Source organism: Neovison vison, chromosome 3, assembly GCF_020171115.1.
Source record: "Neovison vison isolate M4711 chromosome 3, ASM_NN_V1, whole genome shotgun sequence".
NCBI lineage: Eukaryota > Metazoa > Chordata > Mammalia > Carnivora > Mustelidae > Neogale > Neogale vison.
The window spans coordinates 50292873-50306774 of NC_058093.1; the positions used below are offsets into that span (position 1 = coordinate 50292873).

Sequence of the window (13902 nt, forward strand, 5' to 3'; positions counted from 1 at the left end):
CTGTGTGACTTCCAAGTCTACATCATTACAAACCTTGCAGCTACAGCCTGGCTCTCTTGGACAACTTCCTCTGGAGTAAACCAGATACCATGTAACAAGTCCTACTATCCCCAAACCACTATATAGATGAGAAAGCCTACTAACTGTGTGGCCTGACCTTGTGGAGAGAGATCACCCCATGGTTGCCTCTAGCTGTTCCAGCCTTTCCAGATGAGATGCCAGACACACAAAGAAACCATCTTGGATATGCAGCCAGGTCAAGCTATAGATGACTCTAGTTCCAGCTGCCAACTGCAACCAAATGAGAATTCCAAACTAGAACTTCCTAGCTGAGCTCAATTAAATAATAGAACCATATGAGATAATTAAAAATTATTGCTTTAAGTCACAACACTTAGGAGTGGTTTGTTACATAGCAGTGGTTAGCACAGCACTATGGAAAAATATCTGTAATTACGTAACTTTGGGAAACTTACTTACTTCTCTAACCCTAAGTTTCCTCACTATAAAACAGGGACAACAATACCTATCTTTCCATGTTGTATAATGATCAAGATAGCCTATGTGCACAGTGTCAACCACTAAGAAAGACGGTTCCTAATCCGTGTTTCCAAATCTCTCCTCAACGCTCTCATCCTACACAGAGAACCTACCTAGTGGACAGACATGGTGCCACTCAACATATTCAAAACCCAACATTCAAATCTTTTTCTAATTGTATCATACCTAATTCATTTAATGGCATAACCACAAATTCAGCTGCCCTGGAGTTTATCCAGTCTTTCCCTCAACCCCAACATCTAATCTGTCACCAAGTTCTATATATTCCCCTCAAAAACATATCCTTAACCTTCTGACTGTGCTAGCCGTAGTCCTCATTTCTTACTATAAAACCTTCCCTAGGGGCGCCTGGGTGGCTCCGTGGGTTAAGCCTCTGCCTTCGGCTCAGGTCATGATCCCGGGGTCCTGGGATCGAGCCCCGAATCAGGCTCTCTGCTCCGAGGGGAGCCTGCTTCCTCCTCTCTCTCTCTCTGCCTGCCTCTCTGCCTACTTCTGATGTTTGTCAAATAAATAAATAAAATCTTTAAAACAAAAAACAAAAAAACACCTTCCCTAGATGGACTGTCTCCAATCCACCTTTCTACTGTTGCTATTTGTTCTAGAATACAAAGCTGGTCAACACCACTTTAGTTAAATGATCGCTCTGTGGGGGAACGTGTGGGTGGTTCAGTAAATTCAAGTGTCTGGCTCTTGATTTCAGCTCAGGTCATGATCTCAGGGTCATGAGATGGAGCCCCCTGTGGAGCCAGTCTTGTGCTTAAGATTCTCTCTCTCCCTCTGCCACATCCCCCAAATTGCAAACGCCCTCTCTTCTAATAAAAAATAAATGACAGTTCTCCATTCTGACAGGAAGACAAGGCACAGGTTCTCAGCCTAGTAAATATAAGACAGTCATAAATGAGCAGGCTTCAGCTTTATCTCTCACCACTTCTCACCACTACCAGCAGGTATCTAAGCTGAAATTCAAGCCATTCTCCCCACATAAGCCACACATCTTCTTCACAGCAAACATTTTTCTACCTCTACTCAGTTTTTCCCTGAGCTGGAATTACCTTTTCTACTTTTCCTTCTAGGGAATTCCAGTAATCTTTTAAATTTAGTTTTCACCAAAAAATCACTTTTTCATGCTTTTCCACAATACCTCTAACATAGCACTTGTCATAATTATTCATACATACACTAATCTTCAAAGCTTAATGAAACAGCTTCATTAAGAGTACAGATCCCATGCTAATCATCTTTATAATCCAGTAACTACAACTTTTCCTGGTACAAGGTACTCAATAAATGTTGAATTCATTCATGTTCATCCTATAAAATAATGAGGATTATAAATATAAATAATAAATAAGTTGAGGATTATAACCTGTCACAGTAAGGATATCATTAGGAAAAGCCTTTTCAATCAGATGGTAGAGGTTTTCCAAATAGTTGTCACTTACCACAGAGGGGAATTCCTCCCATTATACAAAAATAGGAAGATCAAGTAAATAGAAAATTTTAATACAGTCCATTTTATCCAATCATTCTTCTAAGAAAGGGCAAGCAGCTTACAACCAGCAGGGTTCTAAAGGACATGACCACATTTCCCTCATATAAGTACTTAAAAATAATTTTAAAGATGCAGGTCCTGGGGTGCCTGGGTGGCTAAGTGGGTTAAAGCCTCTGCCTTTTGGCTCAGGTCATGGACCCAGGGTCCTGGGGTTGAGCCCCACAGCCAACTCTCTGCTTGGCAGGGAGCCTGCTTCTCCCTCTATCTCTGCCTGTCTCTCTGCATACTTGTGATCTCTGTCAAATAAAATCTTTTTCAAAGATTTTTTAAATCTTAAAAAAAAAAAATAAAAATAAAGCAGCCTCTCCTGACTTAAAAAAAAAAATGCAAGTCCCACTATTTAATCTTTAGAGATGACTAGGGTAAAGCAACAGAGAAAATGATCAAATACAAAGACGATACTTATTTTAAATAAAGGGTTAATAACATATAGAGGGCATGCTAAGGTAAGTTCAGTTGAATAACCACCAAAAGGCCTCATCAGGTGACATTTCTCTGGTGAATTTGCCTCGTGTACGGTCCTTCATCTCCCAGGTCCACAAACTCAACCCTGCTACTTGGAGGGTTAGGACTCAGAGAAGGCAATTCACAGAGGTGACTAATATGTAAACAAGAACACCAAAATGAGTAACATACAATGAGACCAAATGTTTACAACTACCTAACAAGTGCAGTTTAAGAAAAAGTAATAGAGTGGCTGAATTAAAATCAGACTCCTACGAGAACACAGAATCCCATCAAAGGCAGTCTTTTAGACGCTACAATGAGTAGATAAGCCCATCTTCACGTTAGGGCCATACTTGCATCAGGGCCAGACTACTGAAATCTTTTTTTTTTCTTTTTTTTTAAAAGATTTTATTTATTTATTTGACAGAGAGAGAGAGTGCGCACAAGTTGGGGGGGGGCAGCAGGTGGAAGGAGAAGGTGAAGCAGGCTCCCAGCTTGATCCTAGGACCTGAGCCGAAGGTAGACACAATGAATGAGCCACCAAGGTGCCCCAAGACTACTGAATTTTTAAAGCAAGGCATCTTTCCACCTGGAAAATTTTTAATTTATTTATCTATTTTTAAAAAGGACTTACTTATTTATTTTAGATAGAGCCAACGAACAAGCACACAGGGGAGTGGGGGCAGAGGGAGAGGGAGAGAACGAATCCTCAAGCAGAGACCCTGCTGAGCGCAGAGCCCACTGCAGAGCTCAGTCAGGACTTCACAACCCTGAGATCACGACCTGTGCTGAAATCAAAAGCCAGATGCTTAAGAGATGGAGCCACCAGGTGCCCACTTTTCAAATCGTATGGCAGTTCTTAATTCTGTATTTTTCTATGTCCCCAAGTTAAGCATTCTTCTTTTGATGGCCTACCGCTTTTTCAGGTCTATTAATATAAGCACTATGAACATTTTAATCAAGCAGAATTCACATCATGCTCTACCCTAAACTCTGACTTGGATAAAAGCTTTTAGCTTCCTACTTGAATACTAATTTTTAATAATATCATTTTCAGGGGCACTCAGCGGGGAGTCAGTTTGAGATTTTCTCCCTCTGCCCCCTCACCATGGCTCTCTCTCAAGTAAGTAAATCTTTAAAAAATGTATCATTCTCAGGGCGCCTGGGTGGCTCAGTGGGTTAAAGCCTCTGCCTTCAGCTCAGGTCATGATCTCAGGGTCCTGGGATCGAGCCCCGCATCGGGCTCTCTGCTCAGCGGGGAGCCTGCTTTTCTCTCTCTCTGCCTGCCTCTCTGCATACTTGTGATCTCTGTCTGTCAAATAAAATCTTTAAAAAATATATATATCATTCTCAAAATGTCAGCTATTTTTAGTTTCAGGAATACCTTTTGTAACCCCCTTTGTATTGGCTATAGGACTAAATTTCGACAAACTTGCCAACACTCAGGAAGAAAATACAATTACTCTGACCAATGTGAGAAATTCCATTCTAGGGATGTCTGGGTGGCTCAGTCAGTTAAGCAACTGTCTTTGGCTCAGGTCATGATCCTAGGGTCCTGGAATAAAGTCCCGCTTCTCCCTCTCTCTGCCTGCCACTCCCCCTGCTTGTGCTTGCACTCACTCTCTCTGATAAATAAATAAATAAAATTAAAAAGAAAAAAACATTCTAAAATGTACAAAATAGGAGCAAAAATAAACAATACAAATATAGGCAAGAACCCATGATAAAAAACTATAAAGAGTGACTAAAAAATGTTGTGTGTACAAATAACACATATAGAGACCCCAAATACAAAAAAGCACACTGTCTCTTACAAAGTCCTTAATCACTTAGAGAGGTTAAACTGTTATTCTAACTATGCTACCATTTTTCAAAATATTTTGCTACTCTTCTTTTGTAACTGCTTTCAGAGCCTGAGGTACACTGTTTTGGAGCATTCCCAGTGGTGGCAGAACCCTTTAACTGCTGAAGATGATTTTGATTTTAAAGGGAGACCGGAGCCACTTGATTTTTATTTTAGCCATAATAAAGTAAAAGCAAAAACAGGTGCTATATTGTTGCTGATAAATGAGGTATGATCCCTAAATGATAAGAACAATTTAAAGATGTCTCTAAGGAAATTCTAAAAGCTGTTTCAATATGTATTTTGAGTCAAGCGGACATAACAGTAGAAAAACTCTCTGGCCCTCTAAAATGACAGCTTTTAAGGTGAAAACTTACCTGGTTTTGTTTTTTATAGTTTAGCCATCCCGGATAGGACTTACTTCCTGATTCCAAATACAGTACTTTCCTTCTACTTGTATAAGGAAGGAGTAACTAGGACCGCCCCCCCCCCCAAAAAAAAACTACAGAAAGATCATTTATTTATTTATTTATTTGACAGAGAGGAAGAGGGAGAGTGAGAGTGCACAGGTTCGAGCAAGCATGGGGAGAGGGGAGGCATAGGGAGGGGAGAAGCAGACTCACCACTGAGCAGGGAGCCTGATGCAGGGCTCCAGCCCTAGGACCCTAAGATCATGACCTGAGCAGAAGGCAGATGCTTAACCGACTGAGTTACCCAGGCACCCCAGAAAGAGTCTTTATCATATCTGACCATAAGATGAATAGGATAAACAAGATAAAACTGGGGCACCTGGGTGGCTCAGTGGGTTAAGCCTCTGCCTTCAGCTCGAGTCATGATCTCAGGGTTCTGGGATCAAGTCCCGCATCGGGCTCTCTGTTGGGTGGGGAGCCTGCTTCCTCCTCTCTCTCTCTCTCTGCCTACTTGTGATCTCTCTCTGTCAAATAAATAAAATCTTTAAAAAAAAAAAAAGATAAAACTGCTGTGAACACAACCACTATGCGATAACACACAGACATGACAAACTGAGGAAAAAAAGCACATGGCAGAAGAGGCTCATACCAGAGGATTCCATTTTCTCATTAACACAAGTTAGTTGCCTGCTGAGGACAGGAGGGGGTTTTTACAGCCACTGTATAGAATCAACTAGACAACCAGTAAGCTGAAATTAGGTAACATAACCCGTGATGGATAAAGATTTAAAGAGCTCTAAGTCTTTCTTCAGTAGTGCCTAGAAATAAAGAAAGCACACTGGGGAGAAAAGGTATGGTGGACGGTACAAGATGAGAATTGTCGGCATGCTGGAAAACAGGAGAAAAGAGGATCAAAGATGGTGATAGGGGAAGTAATAAAGCAGGTCATACCATTCTACAAACTGGAAACCTTTCTTGTATTTCATTTTACAAATTCAATAAAATTCATTTGTCACCAAAAATGCATAAACATGCAAATATTTCACCGAACTCTAGGCACTGTACAGTCCATCAAAGAAATGCAAACTAATGTACCGAACATATAAGGTTTTTAAAAATAGTTAAAAATATTTTTAACAGAAAAGAAAGAGGGGAGCCTGCGTGGCTCAGTCAGTTAAGGTGTGTAATAGGCTCAAAGATAAAGGTGCCAACCTCATGTTAAAAAACCAGTTTATGGGGCGCCTGGGTGGCTCAGTGGGTTAAGCCGTACCTTCGGCTCAGGTCATGATCTCAGGGTCTTGGGATCCAGCCCTGCATCTGGCTCTCTGCTCAGCGGGGAGCCTGCTTCCTTCCTCTCTCTCTGCCTGCCTCTCTGCCTACTTGTGATCTCTCTCTGTCAAATAAATAAAATCTTAAAAAAAAAAAAAAAAGGCCAGTTTATTATCAACAACAGGGTTAGATTTTTCCGACTTTCTAATACTGTATCAACTTCCTTTGGAAATCCTTAGGCTCCTTCACCACCCCAGCCTATTCCTCCCATTACCATGATGGAACAGAATTCTATACAAAACCTAAATTTGCAGCCAAAAAGTCTTACAAGGCACTCCAAAACAAATACTCCACAAAACCTAAAATAGAACATGCATACTAAGAGATAATGTTATTAGGGGCAAATGTAACCAAACTTTCGGCTATTCCAATTCTTTGATGCATGTGATTCATTACAGGTTTAGTGTTTAGTATTATTTTTCTTTTAGACTATCTATGCCACAGCATTCTTAAAATTATACTCAGATAAGGCCAAACAACTACCCCCTGTTACAATGCTTAGAAAGAATTCTGAATTATCTTATTTAGGCTTCAGTTTCCCAATCAATACTTTACTATTTTGTCATGAAAATGTTCCTTGTTTCTCTGTTTCATTTCTGACTCACCCAGGCAGCCCACCAGTTGCATTCACTGCCAGGTTCCAAAAGTCAATATATATATTCCTCCAACCACCAGTCAGTAAACTAAATGAAAAGATATCACTGTCAACCTGGATGTTTTCTAACTCTGTGAATCACACCAAAGTCAAAAACCACAAATACTAAGGCAGATAAGAAATTGAGAGCCATTCTGATTCTTGATTTTCACCTCATATCCAAACTATACGAAACCCTAATTTTACCTTACATAGAGCAAAAAAATCCATTCGTCATGTTCTCTATCATCCTCCCGGTCCCTAGCAGAGTCTGGAATAAAACATGTGCTTAACAGAGTAGGAAGAAATAAATCAGATCTGGAAGATACAAAGATTGGGAAGGAAATATGTGATCAAGTCATTTTGTATTAAAAATTCCATTTTCAAAATCTGAAAGTATCATCAACAAAAAAGTCTGAAAACTAACTTGCTATTTTTAACAACGGCAGTGAAGTTTCAGGAAAAAAACAACTCTTTCGCACTAAGAGGTTGCTGAATGAAAAGCAATGACATGACAAAATTAGAGATGCAATCAGGAAAGAGAAACCACACAATAATCTTAACTTGCAAAGTTCAATGTACAGAAATTATTAAAGAGGATCAAAGTAATGAGGGATTGGCTAATAAAGAGTATCAGACTGACAAATACAAGGAGAATCCAGCTGAAATGGAGCTTCCCCCCACCTCCCAAGACTGAGATGCAGACCTTGTTGGGGCCTGGCTGTGGCTCACTGAATGGCGCAAGAAGTAGCTGTGTGGACTTGCCTGTAGATCTCGCTGGAAATTCTCCCTCTAGGGTGTTGAGAGGTATTTTACTGGAGGGCCTCCTGCTGAACTCAACTGAAGTGGGTGTTAGAAATTGCTGGCAGCTGCTAACCACTACGAGTGCAGGAGCCAGCCACTAGAGAAGGTGTTCAATGCTCCTAAAGCAGGGCAGAACCTGCTGAAAGTGCACTGTACCCAGGAAGAAAAAAAAAAACTCTTTCCTCCTGCAATGTCCCTCCAATGCCATCTACTCTTAAAGCTTAATATTGTGCCAGCTGGCAACAGAAAAATACTTGAGGGATCCAGTTCCATATCCACAGAGCATGCAAGAAGGATGATTCTGGAGCTAAATTTTATGGTCACAGTCCATCCCTTCGGCTACTGACATATCTGAACTCCATACAATAAAAAAAACAGCAGCAGCAGAAGTGGCTTTCCCAGCCCCAGGCTCCAGCAGCACAGACAGCTTCATCAACATTCATTTATAACTTACTCCCTTCCTAAGAACCAGTCAGAAGAATAATACAAGCTATCAATAAGGGGAAATTTCACAACTTGTTCATAGTTCACCTAAGCTTAGCTAAAGTGAATCCTTTCCATACAAAGACAGTTTTTGTTTGTTTGTTATTAAAGAATACTAACTATGGCACTAGATGACTTCGTTAAAATCCCAGGTCTATCTCTTTTAACTACAGAGCCTTTAAACAAGTTACCTAAAGTTCGTCTCTGTAAAATGGGGAGAAATCTTTCTCATACAGTTGTTGTAAAGACTAAAGCAACTAAACTCTGCAAAACACTTAGACCCTAACCATGCATAAGTCAGCGATTATTTTCTACAGAGTTGAAGTTAGCTTATTTTCTGTCTCCCCACACTAGAATGAACACTCCATAAAGGTAAGGAGGATTTGTGTGTTTTGTTCCCTGCTTTATCCTCAACACCTACAAAAATTCCTGGCACAGATAGGTGCTCAAAAATATTTAATAAACCACAGATCACAAGCCCTTATATTAAAAGACACGAGTGGTGGGGTGCCTGGGTGGCTCAGTTGGTTAAGCATCTGCCTTCTGCTCAGGTCGTGATCTCAGGGTCTTGGGATAGAACCCCACATCTGGCCCTCTGCTCAGTGGGGAGCCTGCTTCTCCCTCTTCCTCTGCCCATCGCTCTGCCTACTTGTGCTCGCTATCGGATAAATAAAATCTTTAAAATAAATAAGTTATTTATAAATAAAAAATTATTTATAAATAAATAAAAATTATTTCTAAATCAATCAATAAATAAAAGATACAACTGGCAACTCTTCAAAGCCCTAATGTAATAAAGACTTAGAGTTTAGTAACCAAGAAACAACGGGGGGGCGGGGAATCGAAGAAAAAAGTTATACCAATCTATTTTTTTTTTTCGGGGAGGGGGCCGAAGGAGAGAGAATCTTAGGCAGGCTCCATGTCCAGCACAGAGCTGGTGCAGAGCCCTAAACTGGGCTCCATCTCACAACCCTGAGATCCTGACCTGAGCTGAAATCACGAGTCAGACACTTAACCAACCCAACCACCCAGGTGCCCCACCAATCTCTTCTTTAATAAGACCAATTACCTGCAACATGTTTCTTCAGTGTTTTAATTTGGCATTTACCAGGCATGTGGCCCAGAAAAAAAATCATTAGAACCTCACTTTCCTCTTTTGAGGGGAAAAAAATAGCTACTAAGAACACTGAAACATTTTTTTTTCTTTAAATAATGCATATAACAGCATCTAGGACAAAGTTTATAATCTACTGAATTCAAACATTACCTAGAGGTGACCTCTGGTTTTTCAAGATTGAGCAGTATGCAATTAGCTTTCACTGTGCATTTGACCAAGCTACACTAAACCTAAAATTATTCTAAAGGTGTTTCAGAAAAAAGAGATATGGTATGGTTTAAGTTTCATCAGTATGGCCAATTCTGCAATCCTCTAAATTCTTCCTTCCAAGAGTTTATGTGAAAAGGACATAGGATTGTGTTATGTATCTTCCGAAGGTAAAATAAAGCATCCAAGATACATCTGACATATATAAAATATATGAGATATATATATAAAATGACATATATAAAATAGATGAGTTTTCCAAGTTAAAAGAAACAAAAGACCACCAAGATTTAATAGTGAATATTTTGAAAAGTGACCCTACTGATGACAACCACATCATTTAGAATCGTTTATTCACATTTTCACAATATTTTGACATCTAAATTTCTAAAACTTAACTCCATTAGTTCCTCTATTTATTTCCCAACACTAATATAAGTGTCCAATTTTTAGTAGTAACGATGCAATAACATCCTCATTATTTACCTACCTACATGGAGCTTTTGGCAAAGCTCTAATTCCGTCTCAGGTTACAAACACAAATAATTTTATCACTGACTTGAAACAGAAAGTGGAGATAGCTCATTCTTCTTGCAGGACTAGAGTTCAATTGACAAGCAATATAAATTTCATAAATTTGATAGACTGAAATACTAGCTTTGCTACAAATAATACAAAGATTATGGAGCTTAAAACTAGAATAGATCCTATCTACTATTCACACCGCCAATTTCACAGCCATGTTAGGTTTTCATTCTTGAGACCTAGAGATTACCTTTTCAAGACTGTAGGCTCCACAGCCACTGAGTCAAGATCCCTGGCGTTCTACATTGAGAACATCTAGACCCAAATAAACGACTGGGGTTCACTTCCCCTCTTCCAACAAAAAAAGCTAGCCAGAGACAGTGCAATTTAAAACTGGTTTTCTCTATGAAAAATCTCCATATCAGAAAAATCATTTGAAATACTGCTCTTCCACGGAGTATCATGTGATCTACACTATTTTTTTTTTTTTTAAATCATACACAAGTTTAGTTCTGCTCCTCTCCCATCACCTTATAGGAGCAGCTGGATCATGAAGGAAAAGTGGGCATATCTTGTACATAACAGATGCCACCACTCATTTAAGTCTTTATGGAAAACTTTGGGATGTGACACCAGTACCTGCTTACCTGAGAGAAAAGCAAACTAAGTTACTCATAGCAAAAATGATAAATCACCCAACTTGACTAAAAAAGAAACAAATGGACATGACTAACTATATTGTATCTCAATGACTATGGAGTCTTCTGTTAAAGTTCTATCCTCTCTCCTCAGTTCTAGACACTCATTTTGTAACAACTTCTAATAAACCTGATAGGCATTTTGAGGCAGTGTTTGAGATCTGATGAACTTAAGCATCCCTATGTAATATAGGTGACTTGCTAGTTACCTATATTAACAAATATTTCAGATGGCAAGTTTCCAAATGGTTCCGGTTTAACACTTCAACATTTTTAATCCAGCCCCCCCAAACTGCCTCTACTTAAATAATCAACACAAATATAACCTTAAGCTTAACCTTACACACAAACATAAACATGGAAAAAGGAGAGCGGTCCATCACCAATCAGGATGCATTAGTCTCCCCAAAGCGGGGTGGCGGGGGGAGAAGGGGGAATGGAGGTGAAGGGAGGGATCATAAAACTGAGGTGTATTCGACAAGAGCGGTTCCTCATGGTTTCCGCATTCTGCAACCCTCCGTCGCTCAGTGGTGCGGCTCGGGCCATAACCTATAACCTTCACCCGAGAGCCAGCATTTCTCCGTGGTTTCCAAACCCAACTGCTGGAGGAAAAAGAGCTACAGGACAGGACAGGCCGTTCCACTCAGGGGCGTCCGACATGGGGCAAGAAACCCTTTCGACTCCAATCGAAATCGGAGCAATGGGTGCATTTGCAGAATGGGTTTTTCAATAAGAGCCCTTAAGATAAAAACAAACCAAACCAAACAAAAACCATTCCCGAACTCGGGAGTGGGAACTGAACAGACCCAGGGCCCGCATCCACGCTGCCCCGACCCTCCGCGGACCCCGGGCGCGACCGCACCGCCCACAATCCGGAAGTATTCGGAGACCCTCCCGCCCCCCCCCCCCAAACACAACGCGCCAGCCAGGGCTGACCCTCTCCCCCACCCGTACGCCCTCGGCCCGCGCCTCTCACCCTGGTGATTGAAGAGTCTCCATATCCTGGTGAAGAGAATTCCCATTCTTGGGCAGCGGACCCCCCTCCAGCCACCCGGGCCGCCTGGCCTCCCCCGGCTCAGGCTGAAGGGGAGGCAGCAGACGCGCCGGAGCCTCCGCCTCTGCTACTGCTACTGCTCCCGCGCTGGCCGCCAGTTCGCTTCCTGGGAACCGGAGGGAGGCCGAAGCTCAGGCCGCCCTGCCGCGTGCGAGGCCCCGCCGCTGCCGCCGCGGCACTCGCCTGGCTCGCGGACATCGCCGCCGCGTTGTCTGCGACGAGCCTCGCGGGCCACCGTCCTCCCCCAGCTCCTCTCGGGCGGCTGCGGCTGCGGCGACCACGCGGGCGGGGGAGGAGAGAGGCGAGACGGCTGGGACGCGAGGGCGCAGGCGCGCGGCCAGAGGGGCGGAGCCTGAGGAACGGCGCCCGCCTAGGTCTCTTGTATTTGTGTAACGAGGTGACCTGTAGGCTGCGGGAGTGAGCGCGGGGATCTAGGTAGTTCGGGCTGCGGTTATTACAGATCCCTCTTGCTTGTTATAACGTCCTCGCCAGCTTTCTGTTTTCCCCGGCATTTCCTCGATAGAGCCATAATGTAAATACGTTGAGTGCCTAATGCCCATCCACCGTCTTTCTTACTACACCAGAAGTTCCACTTCTTGTCCTGCAAGGGGTGGGGTTCTATGAGGGAAGCTTCACCGGCCTCAGACCGCCTGTGGCTGACCTCAGCTGAAGCCAGTGGCGTTATCTACACTACCACTTAGAGCAGTGGCCTTACGGAAGCCTCTCTACCTCAGGGTTCTTCCCTTTCCCATCGCCCTCCACTTTCAAGTCATTCTTGCCCCTAACCACGGTTTTGATCAAGTCCTCCTATATTAAAAAATACTAAAACTGTTTGAGCAGAAGAGGCCAAATACCTTAGAAAATCTTTTTTCTCCAGAAAACGGCCCCAACTAGCCTTTCCAGCTGCAATTTCCATTATTCCAAACTGGTTAAACACCTGGTCAAATACTCTCTTTGCCCTTCCAGTCTTCTTACCCGTACACCTAGAATAGCTATGTCCCATGCTAGGCAAGTGTCACTGTGTATTTAATCAACCTTCTGCTATGGGATATGTAGTTGAAAACTAGAACAGTGAATCGTTAGGTTCCGTGATACCAGAGTTCTACTTCCATGCCGTGCTTCTATTTTAACGCAAATGGAGAAGCAGTGTGTTTGTCTCTAAGGTCTTGCTTTGATTCTAGGTCATCCGATGACAAGGTCATCTGATAATCTGATAATTAGTCTCTAGTCTTGTTAAAGGCAAAAGGTGGGCGGGGAAAGACTAAGGAAGGTGTTCACATCACTTTCACAAAGAAATCTGAACAGCTCCATCCCTTCTATTCTCCTAAATCTTGGTAAAAAAGAGAAAGAAGTGGAGAAGCTGTAAAAAGCATTTTGGATTGTTCTGACACTCTGACCTCAAAAGCTGACATCTTTTCACCCCACATCTACTAGTCATAAAATATCTCGATATACAAGAAAATACGAGTAAGGGCCTGAGAGTCTCCAGTTCTTAACTGAACTAGAAAATTTGTACCTGTAAAGCAAAGGGCAATATTGATGACTAAAACGTGTTTCTTTTTGAACAACTGTGCAAGAAAAAGTCCTTTGATTTTGGGGGGCTTACAGTTGAAAAGCCAGAGTTAGAGGGGTCATATAAAGGGAAGGAAAATTACTATATTAATCTATTTTATGTTATGTTTATATTTACATAATAAAGTACTCTCTAGGCTTTTAGAAGAGCAAAGGTATTGTTTGCATAACTAATTTACATCAACTCTTTAATATTTCCATTCCTGTACACTGCAGGTGGTGATTTTAGCAGCTCTAAGACATTTTGCAAACTCCCCACATATCTCTGTCCACTTATTAAATGGTTGTCATATCCATATTAACTTGCAAAGTTAGGGCTTGGTCTCCCAGATTATTTTCTAAGTGTCTCTCAAAAAAAGGTAAAAGAATAAAAGGGGAATTTGCCTAATGCAATATTTTCCAAGTATAGAATCTATGTATGGAATACAAATATGGAACTACTATGGAAATAATTGGAAATGTCTGTTGAGTGGTACAAAGCTATTTGTGAAAATAAACTACTTATAAAAAAAATTTTTATAAGGACTAATTTATCCATGATTATAGTAGTGTACAAAATGTCATTAAAGAGACTTCTGCTTCGAGGTACAAGAATAGATGGTCTAGACTTGCCCTCTTATCACTAATAAGAAACTGGATAAAATATAAAAACCAATTGTTTTCAGA

At 41.5% G+C, this 13902-nt stretch overlaps 1 protein-coding gene across 2 annotated transcripts in view; it reads right to left on the minus strand.

Annotated features, from left to right (window-relative positions):
- ARL5A (ADP ribosylation factor like GTPase 5A) overlaps window positions 1-11919 on the minus strand; it is a 31609-nt gene extending 19690 nt beyond the window's left edge. The window contains exon 1 of one of the 2 annotated variants that reach the window (XM_044242064.1): window positions 11587-11919. In XM_044242064.1, coding sequence (XP_044097999.1) covers window positions 11587-11632 — 46 coding nt within the window. In that variant the 5' untranslated portion in view covers window positions 11633-11919. The remainder of the gene's footprint in view (window positions 1-11586) is intronic. The other variant, XM_044242062.1, reaches the window with a different exon arrangement.
- Window positions 11920-13902: the final 1983 nt, after the last annotated feature.